We start from the raw sequence: 13,636 nt of genomic DNA on the forward strand, positions 1-13,636 counted from the left end.
CAAGGAACTTGAAAGTGTGGACCCTTTCCACTTGCTCGCCGTTGATGTGAAAGGGGGCTGGGTCGGTGCTTCCTGAAGTCGATGATGATCTCTTTAGTCGTTTTGGTGTTCAGAGCAAGGTTGTTCTCTGAGTACCAGACTGCAAGCTTCAGGACCTCCTCTCTGTAGGCAGCCTCATCACCCCTGGGGAGGAGTCCGACCACCGTAGTGTCGTCAGCAAACTTGATGATGAGGTTGTTGTTATGGGCCAGTCTGCAGTCGTGGGTGTAGAGGCAGTAGAGGAGGGGCTCAGCACACAGCCCTGTGGGGAGCCAATGCTCAGCGCGCAGGTGGAGGAGAGGTGGGGGCCAAGTCTCACAGTCTTGGGTCAGTTTGAAAGGAAGTCCTTAATCCAGGCACATGTGAGAGGGGGGAGGCCAAGTCTTTGAGTGAATATTTTATTGCTGAAATTTCACACACCGACCTGATCAGTTGCACTTGAAATGAGAGTTGACACGGGGCTGAGCAGTCCTCCAAAAATATATCAAAACCAACATTTAGATCCACTCAGACTCCATCTTAGTCATGTCACTGACTTTATTCAACATGATCATAATATAGACAAATGTGAGAAGTAATCTTGATACTCTTCTGAAGTCAAATCTATCAGCCCTACAACTGCCAAAGATTTGCTTATAACTTGACTAAAAATATATGAATACAGTATTGCATAAGGGCAACTTTATAACGCTGAATACATTTTTGATGTCAAAGATTTAAAGTAATAAGAGAATTCTGTATTTTAAACTCCCAGATCTCCTTGTTTAGCAGGAAGAAACATTAACACAGTCAAACATTTTGTTTTCATTTACTTTTATTAACCCAATGTGATCAGCAACTGTAACAGGTAATTACTCAGCAAAAGGTTTTACTAATCCAAGATATCCACACAAACAAAGACATCTGCCCTGTCCTCAGGCATAGTACTGCAGGTTGGCTTTCTTCTTGGCTTGGACCTCCAGGATTCCCTCCATGTAATCTTCATGATTCAGCTCTGTGGCTCCACGCCGCAGTGCGATCATACCGGCCTCCACACACACCGCTTTGCATTGGGCTCCGTTGAAGTCATCGGTGCAGCGGGCCAGCTCCTCGTAGTTGACGTCAGGACTGACATTCATTTTGCGGGAGTGAATCTGCATGATGCGGGCTCTGGCTTCTTCATTCGGCATGGGGAACTCGATCTTCCTGTCCAGACGACCTGAGCGGAGCAGTGCGGGGTCCAAGATGTCCACTCTGTTGGTGGCGGCGATCACCTAAAACATGTCCACAAGATTACTGTAGTTACCCTGCAATCATCCTTTGTACAGCTACAGCTAAAACCTTGTGAATAAGAAGACAGCAAGTAAAACTTTGTTATTTATAAAAAATGGTTATTATTATTATTATTATTATTATTATTATTATCATGGTCATTGTCATTTTTATTATCAATTAATTCAGAGAATTATGTCTTCTATGATTGGTAGCAATCAAAATATAAACAATGAATGTTGAAAATATGTCACAAGTGAACGCCAATATTTAGTGCTACTGTTATTTTAATGGCTGGGTCTGATATTGTTGTGGTGATCATTAAAAAAAGGGGAAAACAAATGTAGATGTTTATCATTGTACGGGGTAATGAATCGGCACGCTGTGTACTGGTGAGGAATTAGACGAGAGGGATGTGGGAGCTCTACACCGGCTTTGAATGCTGCAATACAGGAAAATTTAATTCATGAATTCAGTGTCATAAATTTTGACACAATTGTGCTGTCTGAATAAAACTACAGAGCTTTAGTATTTGTTAAATGCTTTAACTGAAATTGAAATTCACTGTCGTCTTCAATAGAGTCAGCCCATCACATCAACCTCACAACTATACCACAAGTGGATTTTCTAGGTGTTTAAAGCTGTTTTAATGGAAGTAGCATTACCTTGACTTGCATGTTGGGTTGAAATCCATCCAGCTGGTTGAGCAGCTCCAGCATGGTCCTCTGAACCTCTCGGTCTCCAGCCTTCTCACTGTCAAACCTCTTGGTGCCGATGGCATCCAGCTCATCAATGAAGATGATGGATGGGGCTTTCTCTTTGGCCAAAGCGAAGGCATCTCGAACCAGCTTGGCTCCATCTCCAATGAACATCTGGACCAGCTGTGGACCAGCTAGCTTCAGGAAAGTGGCTTTGGTCTGAGCAGCACAGGCCCTGGCCAGGAGGGTCTTCCCCGTTCCAGGTGGTCCATACATGAGGACCCCTTTGGGTGGCTGGATGCCCAGGTTTTCAAATTTCTCCTTGTGGTTCATGGGTAAAACAATGGCCTCCACCAGCTCCTGGATCTGCTTGTCTAGACCTCCAATGTCGCTGTACTGCTCTGTGGGGCGCTCATCCACCTCCATGGCCTTGACTCTGGAGTCATACTCGGTGGGTAAGGTCTCCAGGATCAGGTAGGAGTCTTTGTTGACACCCACCAGGTCTCCGGGTTTCAGCTTCTCCGCGTCCACTAGCCCGATCACCGGCAGAAAGTAGGTCTGCCGGGTAGAGGTCTTAATGACGGCGCACTTTCCTTTCCTCTGGGAGTCCAGGTCCACATTAGCCCCGTCCTCCTCCTGGTCGTTGGGGTCCACATCCAACAGCTCGATCACGTTGGACACCAGATACGGCAGGGTTTTGTTCACTTTTATCTTTTCCGTGTTTTCTTTGATTTTATCTTTCATGGCCTGAAGTTCGTGGGTCACCCTCAAGACCTCGCTCTTCATGATCTTTATCTCGCTGTCCAGGAGCCGAGTCCGCTGAACTATCTCCTCTGTGGACATTTTTAATACTTCTTCGCCGATTCCATCTTCCACTTCGTCCCAAACTGATTTGTCACTCAGCGACGCCATCTTTGCTCTCTCTCTATGGTGACCTGTGACACAGCGGAAGATAAAGATTCTTCTTTCCGGAAGTGGTCGACAATGTTGGTAACGTCCGACACAGAGAATGTCACAAACCTGACGCTCGAATGCATTTTGTTGTATTTGCTGACTTGAAGTGGGGGAAGAGAACGTGTAAGTTGTGCAGTAATACACAGTGTTGCACGTATACATGTTAGAGTTATGTGAAACTTTTTGGACATTATTACACTGTTAAAAGTGTGCAGCATGTTCGTTGCACAGGTTAGCTAACGACGCTAGCCTTAGCTCGGTTGCTAACCCTAGTTAGCCACGCTGCTGAAGCGTTTGCCATGCATTACAGAAAATTTGGAGACAACCGGTGAGCTGACAAGTTCCACACTTGTATCCTCAGTGTAATAATACGCTTTACATTACGTTCTTGCGCCCATACGATTTAAAGAGCGGACTCCTCTGTCGCTGTTGTTGGTGGTTAGCAAGCTGCGAGTATATTCGCGCCACCGCTTCAGCACCTCAGCTGTGCGTCATTTGCACGTATTTCAATTAACTCGGACGGTTCACCTGGTTCCTCCTCGAGCTAAGGCGTGTTAGCCTCATTTAACTCTTTCTCCGTCTATTTTTTCATGAAGGATTAAGACAGGGCCAAGAGCGGCGCATTTATCGTATGCGATTTGAATCCCTGGACTCACGGTTCTCAAGCAGCATTCCTGCAAGATTATCCATCCAGTGTTCCTGTCGGCCTGCTCGGTGGCAGCGAATCGTGAGGAGGTGAAGAGATGGACCAAAACAACAGCATACCGGCCTTTCAGGGGCTGGCCTCCCCTCAGGTAAGACCCTGACCCCTTCAGCACAAGTTTCAATAAAGTTCTAAAATCAAAAATGTCATCCTTTTTGTATGGATCTGTGTGCATGGCTTGTAGTTGTTTGGAAATTGTTTTCAACTTGCTTTTTTTCTCCTTTAAATCCTTAACTTCTTTTGGATGACTTAAGCTCAGTAGACACAGGAAGAATCTAGCAGTGATGTGGCAACAGTCTGGAATGTCCACAAGGACCAACTCAGCAGAGAGTGTATGACTTTATGTTTGCAAAGCTTTCTAATCTACATTTTGTGTGTCTGGATGGAGGAGGCACCAACAACTCATGCTGCACCAGTGTTCTTTGTCACACACATTGCGTAGCATAGACTATATACTTGTGTTTGGAAATGCTCATTGACGGTGTGTGCTGGATGAAAGCAATATTTGAGTTGGCTTCAGGAAAGAGCCCATATTTATCTAATGAAGAATTGAAGAAGCTCAAGGTTTCAGCTCAGCATGCAGCTTTTTTCCTGAGACCATTTGAGATTCTTTATTTTTCCATGTTTTGGAAATGACAGTCTGCTGTGTATCAGGACATGTTATGTAAAGAAACTAGCACGTGACTTTTATCATGTATGAACTCACTTTTTCAGTCCTGATACAGATACCGGGGATTGTGTCAGCCAATCCTGAGCATAATTTTGGTACCAACGCACTTGAAGATACTGTGATCAATTTAGCATGACCTATTATTATTCAGCCCAAACATTGTTTGTTTGTTTGTTTTACAGGGTGCCATGACTCCAGGCATGCCCATCTTCAGTCCCATGATGCCATATGGCTCAGGCCTGACACCTCAGCCTGTCCAGAACACCAACAGTCTTTCTATTCTGGAAGAACAGCAGAGACAACAGCAACAGCAGCAGCAGCAGCAACAGCAACAGGCACAGCAGGCCAACACAGGTACAAAGCCTGGTTTTCATGTCCCTCTTTATTCCCTCCCACATTTTCAGCATTAGTGGGCTTATTTCCTCCCTGGCTTCATACCGATAAAATTCTTATTCATATACTGTATATGTATCTTCTAATTAGCTTTCGTGAAAATTCATGAAATAATCTATTTTCCAGGTCTTCCAGGGACATCGGGGCAGACTCCTCAGCTTTTCCATTCCCAGACAGTTACAGGCTCAACCACAACAGCACTTCCAGGAAACACCCCACTCTACAACACCCCGCTGACCCCCATGACTCCCATCACACCAGCCACACCTGCCTCGGAAAGCTCTGGAATAGTACCACAGCTACAGTATGTTTCTTATGAAATGGAACTGATCATTTAGAGAAAAGTATAATTTATTTTAGATTATTTGCATCAGTCTTGATATCATTTAGCTGCTGCATTCACTTTATTCTTATGTTATGTTACTTTAGTCAGCCAGCAGTGCTTATTGATCTTGGGGCTTCTGACTTGGATCTCTGCATAACTACTTACTTTACTCCTACATGCCCTCCTCCTTCCTTATCTATTGCATTCCCATTGTTTGATGGGGAGGGCCATGGGTTGTACGACACCAAAATTTGGCACTGTGCTTTCTTTTGGGGAACCTTTTTGGAAATGAAATTTTTAATAAGCATCAAACTGCAGGAAATGTGTACAATTTTTGACCACAGGAGGACTTTGCTTGATTACCACCAATACAATGAGTCGTAATTAGTCACTGAACATTTTCGTATGCTCTTACTGTGCTTTGTCTGCCCTCCCTCTTATTAGAAATATTGTGTCTACTGTAAATCTTGGCTGTAAATTGGACTTGAAGACCATTGCCTTGAGAGCTAGGAATGCAGAGTACAACCCAAAGGTGAGACAGCCACACTTTGGTCATCTGCTCTGTGTTGCTTAATAATAGCTCTTTGAATATATTCTCTTTATGTCAATGTTGTGAAATGATCTCAACAGCGTAGTTAAGTCACTTCCCTGCTCTGTGCTTTAGCGTTTTGCTGCAGTTATTATGAGAATACGAGAACCAAGGACCACAGCTCTCATCTTCAGCTCTGGAAAGATGGTCTGCACTGGAGCCAAAAGGTCAGAACTTCTTTATTTCGACAATCTTTTCTGAGTTTTTTTTCTGTTGTAAAAACACTAAATATGTGTAGCACATTGTCTTAAACACCTGCATGGTCTTATCCATCTCTAAAAAAAATTTCCCTGTGGTTCAATTGTGTCTTCTCCTCCCAGTGAGGAGCAATCGCGGTTAGCAGCAAGAAAATACGCTAGAGTGGTGCAAAAGCTCGGTTTTCCTGCCAAATTTTTGGACTTCAAGATTCAGAACATGGTGGGCAGTTGTGATGTGAAGTTTCCCATTCGGCTAGAAGGATTGGTCCTCACACATCAACAGTTCAGCAGGTACATTCAACGCGAGCCACCATCATTCATTCATTTCTGCTTTTTCAAACTACCAACAGGGTGGCTTTGACAATGTTGTCAATGAAGGGAAGAGAAGATGCTGGGTAGTACAAGAGACTTTTAGCATTGTTGAATGTCTGGTTCACTTGTCTCACAGTTAATGAGTTTATTTCAGTTAAACCACTGAAATAGGGTCTGTAGTGAACACTTGCTTAGGATATTTTAATGTGTCAGTGAATTTTGAAGCTTTTAAGTGTCTGTCACTAATGAGTGGCTCAGTGAGACTACAGAGGTCACTGAAAGACGTCATGCCAAATACAGACACGTAAAACTGATAATGAAGTGTGTGTGTATGTATAGAGAGAGAGAGAGAGAGACTGAAGTGGTGTTCATTTGTGAAGGTCATCATGCAAAACAAAACCAGATGCGTCTTGTAAACTTTTGTTTAATGCAGAGCTCATTTTCAGCAATAATCCAATGTCAAAATCTCAGTCTTTTGGCAAAGCAACCCAGGGCATGAGATCCTGATCAGATAATCACACTGATACATCTCAGAAGAAGCATGGGGAACAGTTTTGTGTTTGCACAACAGATGGTTAAAATACCAACAAATATGCAGTTTTTATAAGTTGAATTTGTTGTAATAGGAGACACAGAGCTCTCTTGCCTGAACTGTGATCCAGCCAACTCAGGCCTGAGGTGAAGTGTCCCTCACATCCAGCATCATCTGACAGCATGGCTGTCATTGCTTAAAAGTGAATTGGCTTTAGCATGTTGGCTGTGGTGAGTTAGCAATGGTTTGGAACTATTGAAACAACTTGTGTTCTGTTGCAGCTACGAACCAGAGCTGTTTCCAGGACTGATTTACCGAATGATCAAACCCAGAATTGTTCTGCTCATCTTTGTTTCGGGGAAGGTTGTATTAACAGGTAAGGCCTGCTCACCTGTTCAAGGGTCCAAATCCCAACCTGGTTAGTTAGGTTAAGGTTGGTTATATTATTGAATTTATCATACTTGTGATATTTTTCAGCACTGACAGTAGGCTGATAACAAATGCACACGGCTCCTCAAGGGATTTCTAAAATATTGAATGCGGGTTGTTTAAATGTATCGATGAAGGTCAAGATTATCAATAATTTCCCACCATCATGATACTATGATCTGTTGTCTGTTCCAAGGTGCAAAGGTGAGAGGAGAGATCTACGACGCTTTTGAAAACATCTACCCCATCCTGAAAGGCTTCCGCAAGACTACGTAGAAGCTTCATTTACTGTCTCCCCAACCCTGTCTCTTACTGTTTTTTTTTTTTTTGGTTGTTTTTATAAATTCACTTAAAAGGTTCTTCTGCGTGTGGCCCTCAACAAGTGAACTGCTGTGAGGCCTGTGCAGGGATGTATGAGGTATTATATACTTTTGGTTCCTCAAGTGTTTTCAGATTTTTTTTAAAAACAGTATTTTTTTTTTTTTTTGTACATGTTTCGCTTCTGATGATCTGAATGGATGCTTTTAAACATACACTCACAGTTTTTAGGTGTTTTATGTTGTCACATCCCTGCTTGTATATTTTTCAAGCTGTTTTGATAGTTGTGTATATTGAATTTGTATTGTCTGCTGAGTCACTCAGTTGAAGCAATACATGTTTGGCAGGATTTGATCAAGAATTTTATCCTCATACATTTGTCATTTAAACTAATGGTAAATTCTGATCTGTCGAGCTTTGAAGTTTAAGGCTCTGAAGTTCTGAAAAGACGGATGTTGAATTGAGTTGATTGCTCTTCGGGAAAGTTCTTGCCAAGTTGTTACTTCTTAAAGGTTTGGGTTTGTTGTACAATCTCGAACACCCAACTACTTAGATCAAGCAAAAACTCTCTTTTTTTTTGTAGAAACTGTTCTTATGCTGTTATATCAGTTAATGTTTTAATGGTTCAATTTTATTGGAATTGTCATGTAATGGACTCCCATCTGATGAAGCCGATGATGCTCAGCGACCTGCTGAGCGAACAGGAAGCTTCATTTATAACTTGAGAACCATCAGTTTGAGTCAAAGTAGGCCTTAATCCAAATGCAATCAAACAGCACAGTTGGTATCAGGAGAGGACACTGTCAAACCATCCATGTTTTAAAGCTTTCCTTTTTTATTATTGGCTATCTAAAATCACGGTGTTCCATGCAGCAGTTATTAATGACCCTCAGCCACAAACATTTGAATGTGTTCAAACCTTGGGCACTCGGTGATGATGTGCTTATTCTTAACCTTTGGAAACGAGCAGTTACCAATTTCTCTGTCAAAAATGTTGCCGCAAAATGCTTTTGGTAAACATGGAACTGTCTTCATTTGTGTATCTCAGCTGAAGGCTGGCAGGAGAGATGTTGATGGGTGAGCAGATGCTCATCTGAAGATTTAAACCCGGACATCCAAATGAGTTCCTGCTTCTTCTGAAATTGTTAATGTTCTAAGATGTGTATTAATAAAGTGTACATACAGATTTTCTCATCAAAGCTTCTTAAAACACTTGATCTTTTAATGTCGTCCAGTCTAATGGAAGATCAGACATGTGTGAAGTGATTGCTCATTATTTCTGTGATGAAATAATTCCTCCCAGACTCAACAGCTGGGCCATGGTAGCCTCACACAATTTGATATTACACTAAAATTTTATTTACAGAAAAAAAACTGCCTCTGAAGTCTAATAAATTGCTGTCAGCTATATTATGTAAAGGTCCTTTGATAACTTACTAGCTAATCAGTGGCCCTGATGGGGATGCCGGCTTCCTATTGTGGTAATCTGATCCAACCCTTCAAGTACTACATTAGCTGTCCAAACACAGCCTTCAGTAGAACTTCAAAGTTCTCTTAAATGGTTACAATCTGGGGCAGCACGGTGGTGCAGTGGTCAGCACTGTCTCCTCACAGCAAGAAGGTTCCAGGTTCAAGCCCCGGCTCCATCACAGGATCTTTCTGTGTGAGTCTCCATGTTCTCCCTGTTCCTGTGTGGGTTCTCTCTGGTACTCCAGCTTCCTCCCACAGTCCAAAGACATCAAGAGGGGACGAGGCTGCTTGATACTCTTAAATTGAGTGTAGGTGTGACTGTGAGTGTGAATGTTTGTCTCTCTATATGTGTTGGTGATGGACTGGTGACCTGCCCAGGGTGAACCCCGCCTCTCGCCTGAAAGCCGCTGAGATAGGCTCCAGCCCCCGCCCCCCCTTTAAACAGGATAAGTGGAAGAAAATGGATGGATGGATTGTTACATTCTGAAGAGGTTTCAGCAGTCTCCTTTTAATTTGTCCAACAAGCTACCCATCAGGTAAAATTCCAACAAGAACAAGTCAATCAAAAGGGTTAAAACATGAGGTTGAATAACCACTGAGCTCACACCTTGCGTGTTAAGTGTTCTGTACATTTACTTCATTGGAGGCTCATAGAAAAATGCAGAATATCATCATGAATTTTATCATGACGAGGCACAAGGTAATATGTGCTTTTTATTGATCCTTTTACAAACAGTGTGGAGAGCTGAGAACTGAGTTAATCTGTTCAACGATTCATGAAGACTTCAGATTAGTGCCTGTACCTTCTGAGTTGTTGTATGAATAAGGCAAGATTGCAGTTAATCAGCAGTCACCTCCTGTGGGTAGCTAAAGGTTCAGACTACCTCAGTGTTGGTCCAGTCTTGTTACAAACACATGAAATGCAAGTTAGACTTATTTGAAGATGTGCCAACCCAGAATTCATAGTGAATCGGTCATAGTTCAGATGGATCAGAATATGACGCCTACGTAAAAGATCATTTCCTGCGTGAGTCTGCTGGTGAGGCCACGATCAGAGCCTGGTGAGTCCAGGTAGTCACCGTGTCGGTGACTCCGCCCAGCTCTATTCAGGCTGTTCAATCTGAGTGTGTTGATCTGAACTGAAGTCTTGCTTCCAAATGAACTCAGGGCAGTATTGGTTGTCATGGTTACAGCTGACGGAGCAAGTATAGACAGCCAGAGTCCCCCAGTCGATACTGGCTCCTGTTGAGTCCACACTTAAACTGTTCAACAGCTGGGGCATCACCTAAACACACACACACACACACACACAAAATACATATGAACTATTACAAAAGATTCATTTACAGAATCTTTTACTCTGGGTCATTCAGTAAAGCTGGAGGTTGATGTTAGAGTGTCTCTTAATGAACTGTATTGATTTGGCTGAATTAACTCCTGGACCATAGACATGATAAATCAACAGAGCAGGAGGTGAAGCAGAAGCTGCCACCACTAACACTCACTGTTGTTGCTGTGCCCCATGTTTATTTGTGCGGATCAGCAGACCTACAGCTCTCGGGGCCATTTGTGTGGATTTCATGGTCAGCTCTAAATGGTAAAAGGGCTCTAAAGTGCTTGTCTACCTCAAAGTACTCAAAGCACTTTACAATGTTGCATCATTCACCCAAACACTAATGGTGGAGGCTGCTGAACCTTCCAAGCATCAGTGCTAATTGTCATTATTCATTTGTTTATGTGTTGTTTAGGCGACTAGCTAAGCGGTACGGGTTCATAGCGGCTTTCATCTAAATCAGGCTTCTCCAAGAAATGTTTCTCCCCAGCAGTTAAGAGAAATGTGTTCAGATATCTAGGGGACACACAGAACTTGACATATTCAACACGCAGATATGGGGGTTGGACTGGCCAACCAGAAACTTAGAACCAACAAACTACTTTGATCTTTGCTTCCCCACAAAACAAGCGCAAGAGCAGTAAAACCACCCACCTGAAACTCAAAAGTCCTCTTGGCACCACATGGGCAAGCTTGGATATCTGGATCTGAAGGGATGTTCTGAGAAGAGACCCACAGGGGAGAGCCCCCCCGATTGTAACGCAACACCTGCACAGCACACAGCAGAGGAGGAAAAATGATCAGAGGATTTATTTATTTATTTTGGTGAGTGTGAGAAGTCAGCCAAGACATTTTACCTGGTGTGGTTCTGGGGCGATCCTCTTCTTAAACCGCTGGAACACTTTGTTGTCCTCAGTCTCGTGCATAGCCATGTCCTCCAGGTCGGTCTCTGCGAGGGCTGAGTAGATCGAGAGGTTGGGTTTGATGCTTATAGACCTGATGCATCATACAGAACCTGCGCCACTGTTGCATGCTTCTCCCTTTCAGAGCTACTGTGACTTGTCCACATCCTTTTAGGTGTTGTTCATCTACATTTCTAATACTTAATTCACAGACTGGCAATGGCAAGTCCATTTACATAGAGGCCTATTGTTGAACGTTGTTTGACTTTTATTTCATGTTTCTTTCTGCTACAGAGGTGGAGAAATAAACGTTTTAGTGGATAATTAACTTCACCTGACTGGTGCATATCAGACATGATCTAAATCTTACTTTCAGCTAAAGATGGACAATCTTCCCTCCTCGGAGGGATGGCCGTGTCCTCTTCTTCCTCATCCTCTGTCTGCTCTTCCTCTGGCTCAGTTACCAGCTCAGACTCAGGGAAGAGAAAAGGCAAGGCTGTGATCACAGGGGCTTCTACACAGAGAGAGGGAGAAAAACAAACAACACAAGAGATGTTAACAGACCTCTTTAAACCATGAAGCTGCCGCCCCCCCCCCCCCCCCGCCCCCACACACACACACACCTTTGCTGCAACACTCCTTCTTGTGCGTGTGTTTCCAGTGGAGGGTCTGGTGGTGTTTTCCGCAGTAGTTTACAGCATGACAGCGGGAGCAGGCTTTGTTACCAGGACAACCACACACCCAACACAGTTTGACTCCAGAGGCAGGCAGCGCACTCTGGCCTTGATCGTGACCACTGGGGGGTTCATCCTCTAAAGAGTAAATAAGACAAGAGAAACATGAAGACGTCAGGTAGCCAACACCACACCTGCCCGCACTATGAGGAGAGGATTCAAACCTCTTCCTGAATAGTTCAACAAGGATGTTCGTCTGGGCAGACGCACACACCTGGTGGGGGGTCGAAGGGGTAGAACTCATTCCTTCTGGGTAGCTGACTTCTGAAAACTGATTAGGAAGACAGAGGACAGAGTCTGTCAGAAAATTTGATCATTAATTTGTTTCGGGGGAATATGTTAGTGTTTATTAAGAAAAAACAGAAGAAGAAGAGATGTAACGTGGGGACAACAAAGATGGCGACAAACAGAAACAGATGAAAAACACAAAACTTGGTGCTTCCAGGTACCTTTCAAGCAGCTGCTGTCATTGCGGGTGAAGCACTCTGGAGTTTTGCAACAGAACAGGAAGAGGGTTCGGTGGAAGGCTTGGTCCTGGCCTGAGATGGGAGCGTAGACCTGCAGCAGAGAATATGACATCTACTTCAGGGTGGAATGAGGTACAGGTCATGCAGCACTCCAAGGAAAATGAGTTTTGGCTATGAAAACTGGAAATGACTTGACGACTGATATTTACATGTTGCCTTGAATACTCAGTTGATATATCCTGTAAGAAGTTTAAAGGGAATTAGCGCACAGCGTGTTTACGCTTGGATACAGTGTAACAATGGCAGACATGGAACTTGGCAGGTCTTTGATTCTACAGAGTCTCGTATTTTCAAACCTCCCCCTCTTAGTGTTTCTTAGGATCTGAAGTCTCCTGACATCTGTCACCCTGACATTTTAAGAGTTAGTGACATTCAGGCTCAAGTACTATCAAAGTCTACACTCAGTACGAGATTTTTACATGTTAACTTGTAAACATACGAACTTAAGAGTAAAACCAGCAGTTTTATTATAATGGAGCTCATCTATGGTTTCTCCAAGTCACATGACACAAGAAAACTACACGGTATCTGAGTGTATCGTGAATTATGGTCATTGCCGTAATGATCATTCCTTCAGCACACTTGCCTGCAGCAGGAATGCCATCGGCAGGCGGCATTTCTCACACTCCAGTCCCGCTGATGAGGGCAGGCCTCGCTGGGAGAGCCACGCCGGTTTCCCCCCAACTTTACTGGGGAACTGCGGTGATTGAAGCCGCCATGTCTCCGCCTCCTCCAGGAAACCCAGAACTATCTCCAGCGATGACATGTGTGTAACAACGGGGCAAAAACGCTGTCAGATGGTCCGGTGGAAGAACCGGTAGCGATTCTATACGAGAAAACTTGTCACAACCATGGTCACAACACTTGGCAACACGAGTACAGTCCGAAAAATCGTCCGTGTGGAAACATGGGGTGATCGCAGACGGTTCCGCAATCACAGCTCGCTTTGTTTACTTCACTTGACAAACTAAAATCAATTTTGTATGAGGGAAAACTTGTAATTAGTTACGTTGAGTCCATCTCCCCAAAAAATCAATAAACCAAATTAAATATGACATGTGTTTTGTCCCCTCTGTCCACTAGATGGCGCATGTAATGTGCTTGCAAGGTTCAGTTGCGTGAGGCGCTGTGCAGAGTAAATATGGAGTAACAAGTACTTTATCTAATTGTCAGAGCATAAGGGCGTAACATAGGATGCAGTGTTGGTGTCTGTCTCATGTCAAGTTCGATACAGTGGCATTTACCATTTTAAAATAACGT

The 13,636-nt window shown here is 43.6% G+C and overlaps 3 protein-coding genes across 3 annotated transcripts; 1 reads left to right on the plus strand and 2 right to left on the minus strand.

Annotated features, from left to right (window-relative positions):
- Positions 1-627: 627 nt before the first annotated feature.
- psmc3 (proteasome 26S subunit, ATPase 3) lies at positions 628-2,923 on the minus strand. Its single transcript, XM_086185723.1, has 2 exons — positions 1,956-2,923; positions 628-1,292 (listed from the first exon to the last, which is right to left on the minus strand). The coding sequence occupies exons 1-2, from the start codon at positions 2,898-2,900 to the stop codon at positions 954-956; spliced, it is 1,284 nt and encodes a 427-aa protein (XP_086041849.1). The 5' UTR covers positions 2,901-2,923; the 3' UTR covers positions 628-953.
- A 2-nt stretch (positions 2,924-2,925) lies between these two features.
- tbp (TATA box binding protein) lies at positions 2,926-8,618 on the plus strand. The gene is made up of 9 exons (XM_086185749.1): positions 2,926-3,065; positions 3,539-3,736; positions 4,498-4,669; positions 4,835-5,012; positions 5,478-5,565; positions 5,698-5,789; positions 5,943-6,110; positions 6,945-7,039; positions 7,289-8,618. The coding sequence occupies exons 2-9, from the start codon at positions 3,686-3,688 to the stop codon at positions 7,366-7,368; spliced, it is 924 nt and encodes a 307-aa protein (XP_086041875.1). The 5' UTR covers positions 2,926-3,065; positions 3,539-3,685; the 3' UTR covers positions 7,369-8,618.
- A 736-nt stretch (positions 8,619-9,354) lies between these two features.
- pdcd2 (programmed cell death 2) lies at positions 9,355-13,590 on the minus strand. Its single transcript, XM_086185761.1, has 8 exons — positions 12,963-13,590; positions 12,299-12,407; positions 12,064-12,120; positions 11,739-11,927; positions 11,486-11,629; positions 11,071-11,171; positions 10,868-10,981; positions 9,355-10,165 (listed from the first exon to the last, which is right to left on the minus strand). The coding sequence occupies exons 1-8, from the start codon at positions 13,140-13,142 to the stop codon at positions 9,983-9,985; spliced, it is 1,077 nt and encodes a 358-aa protein (XP_086041887.1). The 5' UTR covers positions 13,143-13,590; the 3' UTR covers positions 9,355-9,982.
- Positions 13,591-13,636: the final 46 nt, after the last annotated feature.

This window comes from Aulostomus chinensis, chromosome 2 (assembly GCF_037954235.1).
Source record: "Aulostomus chinensis isolate RoL2024-O1b breed Wild chromosome 2, RoL_Achi_v1.0, whole genome shotgun sequence".
NCBI classification, from domain to species: Eukaryota; Metazoa; Chordata; class Actinopteri; order Syngnathiformes; family Aulostomidae; genus Aulostomus; species Aulostomus chinensis.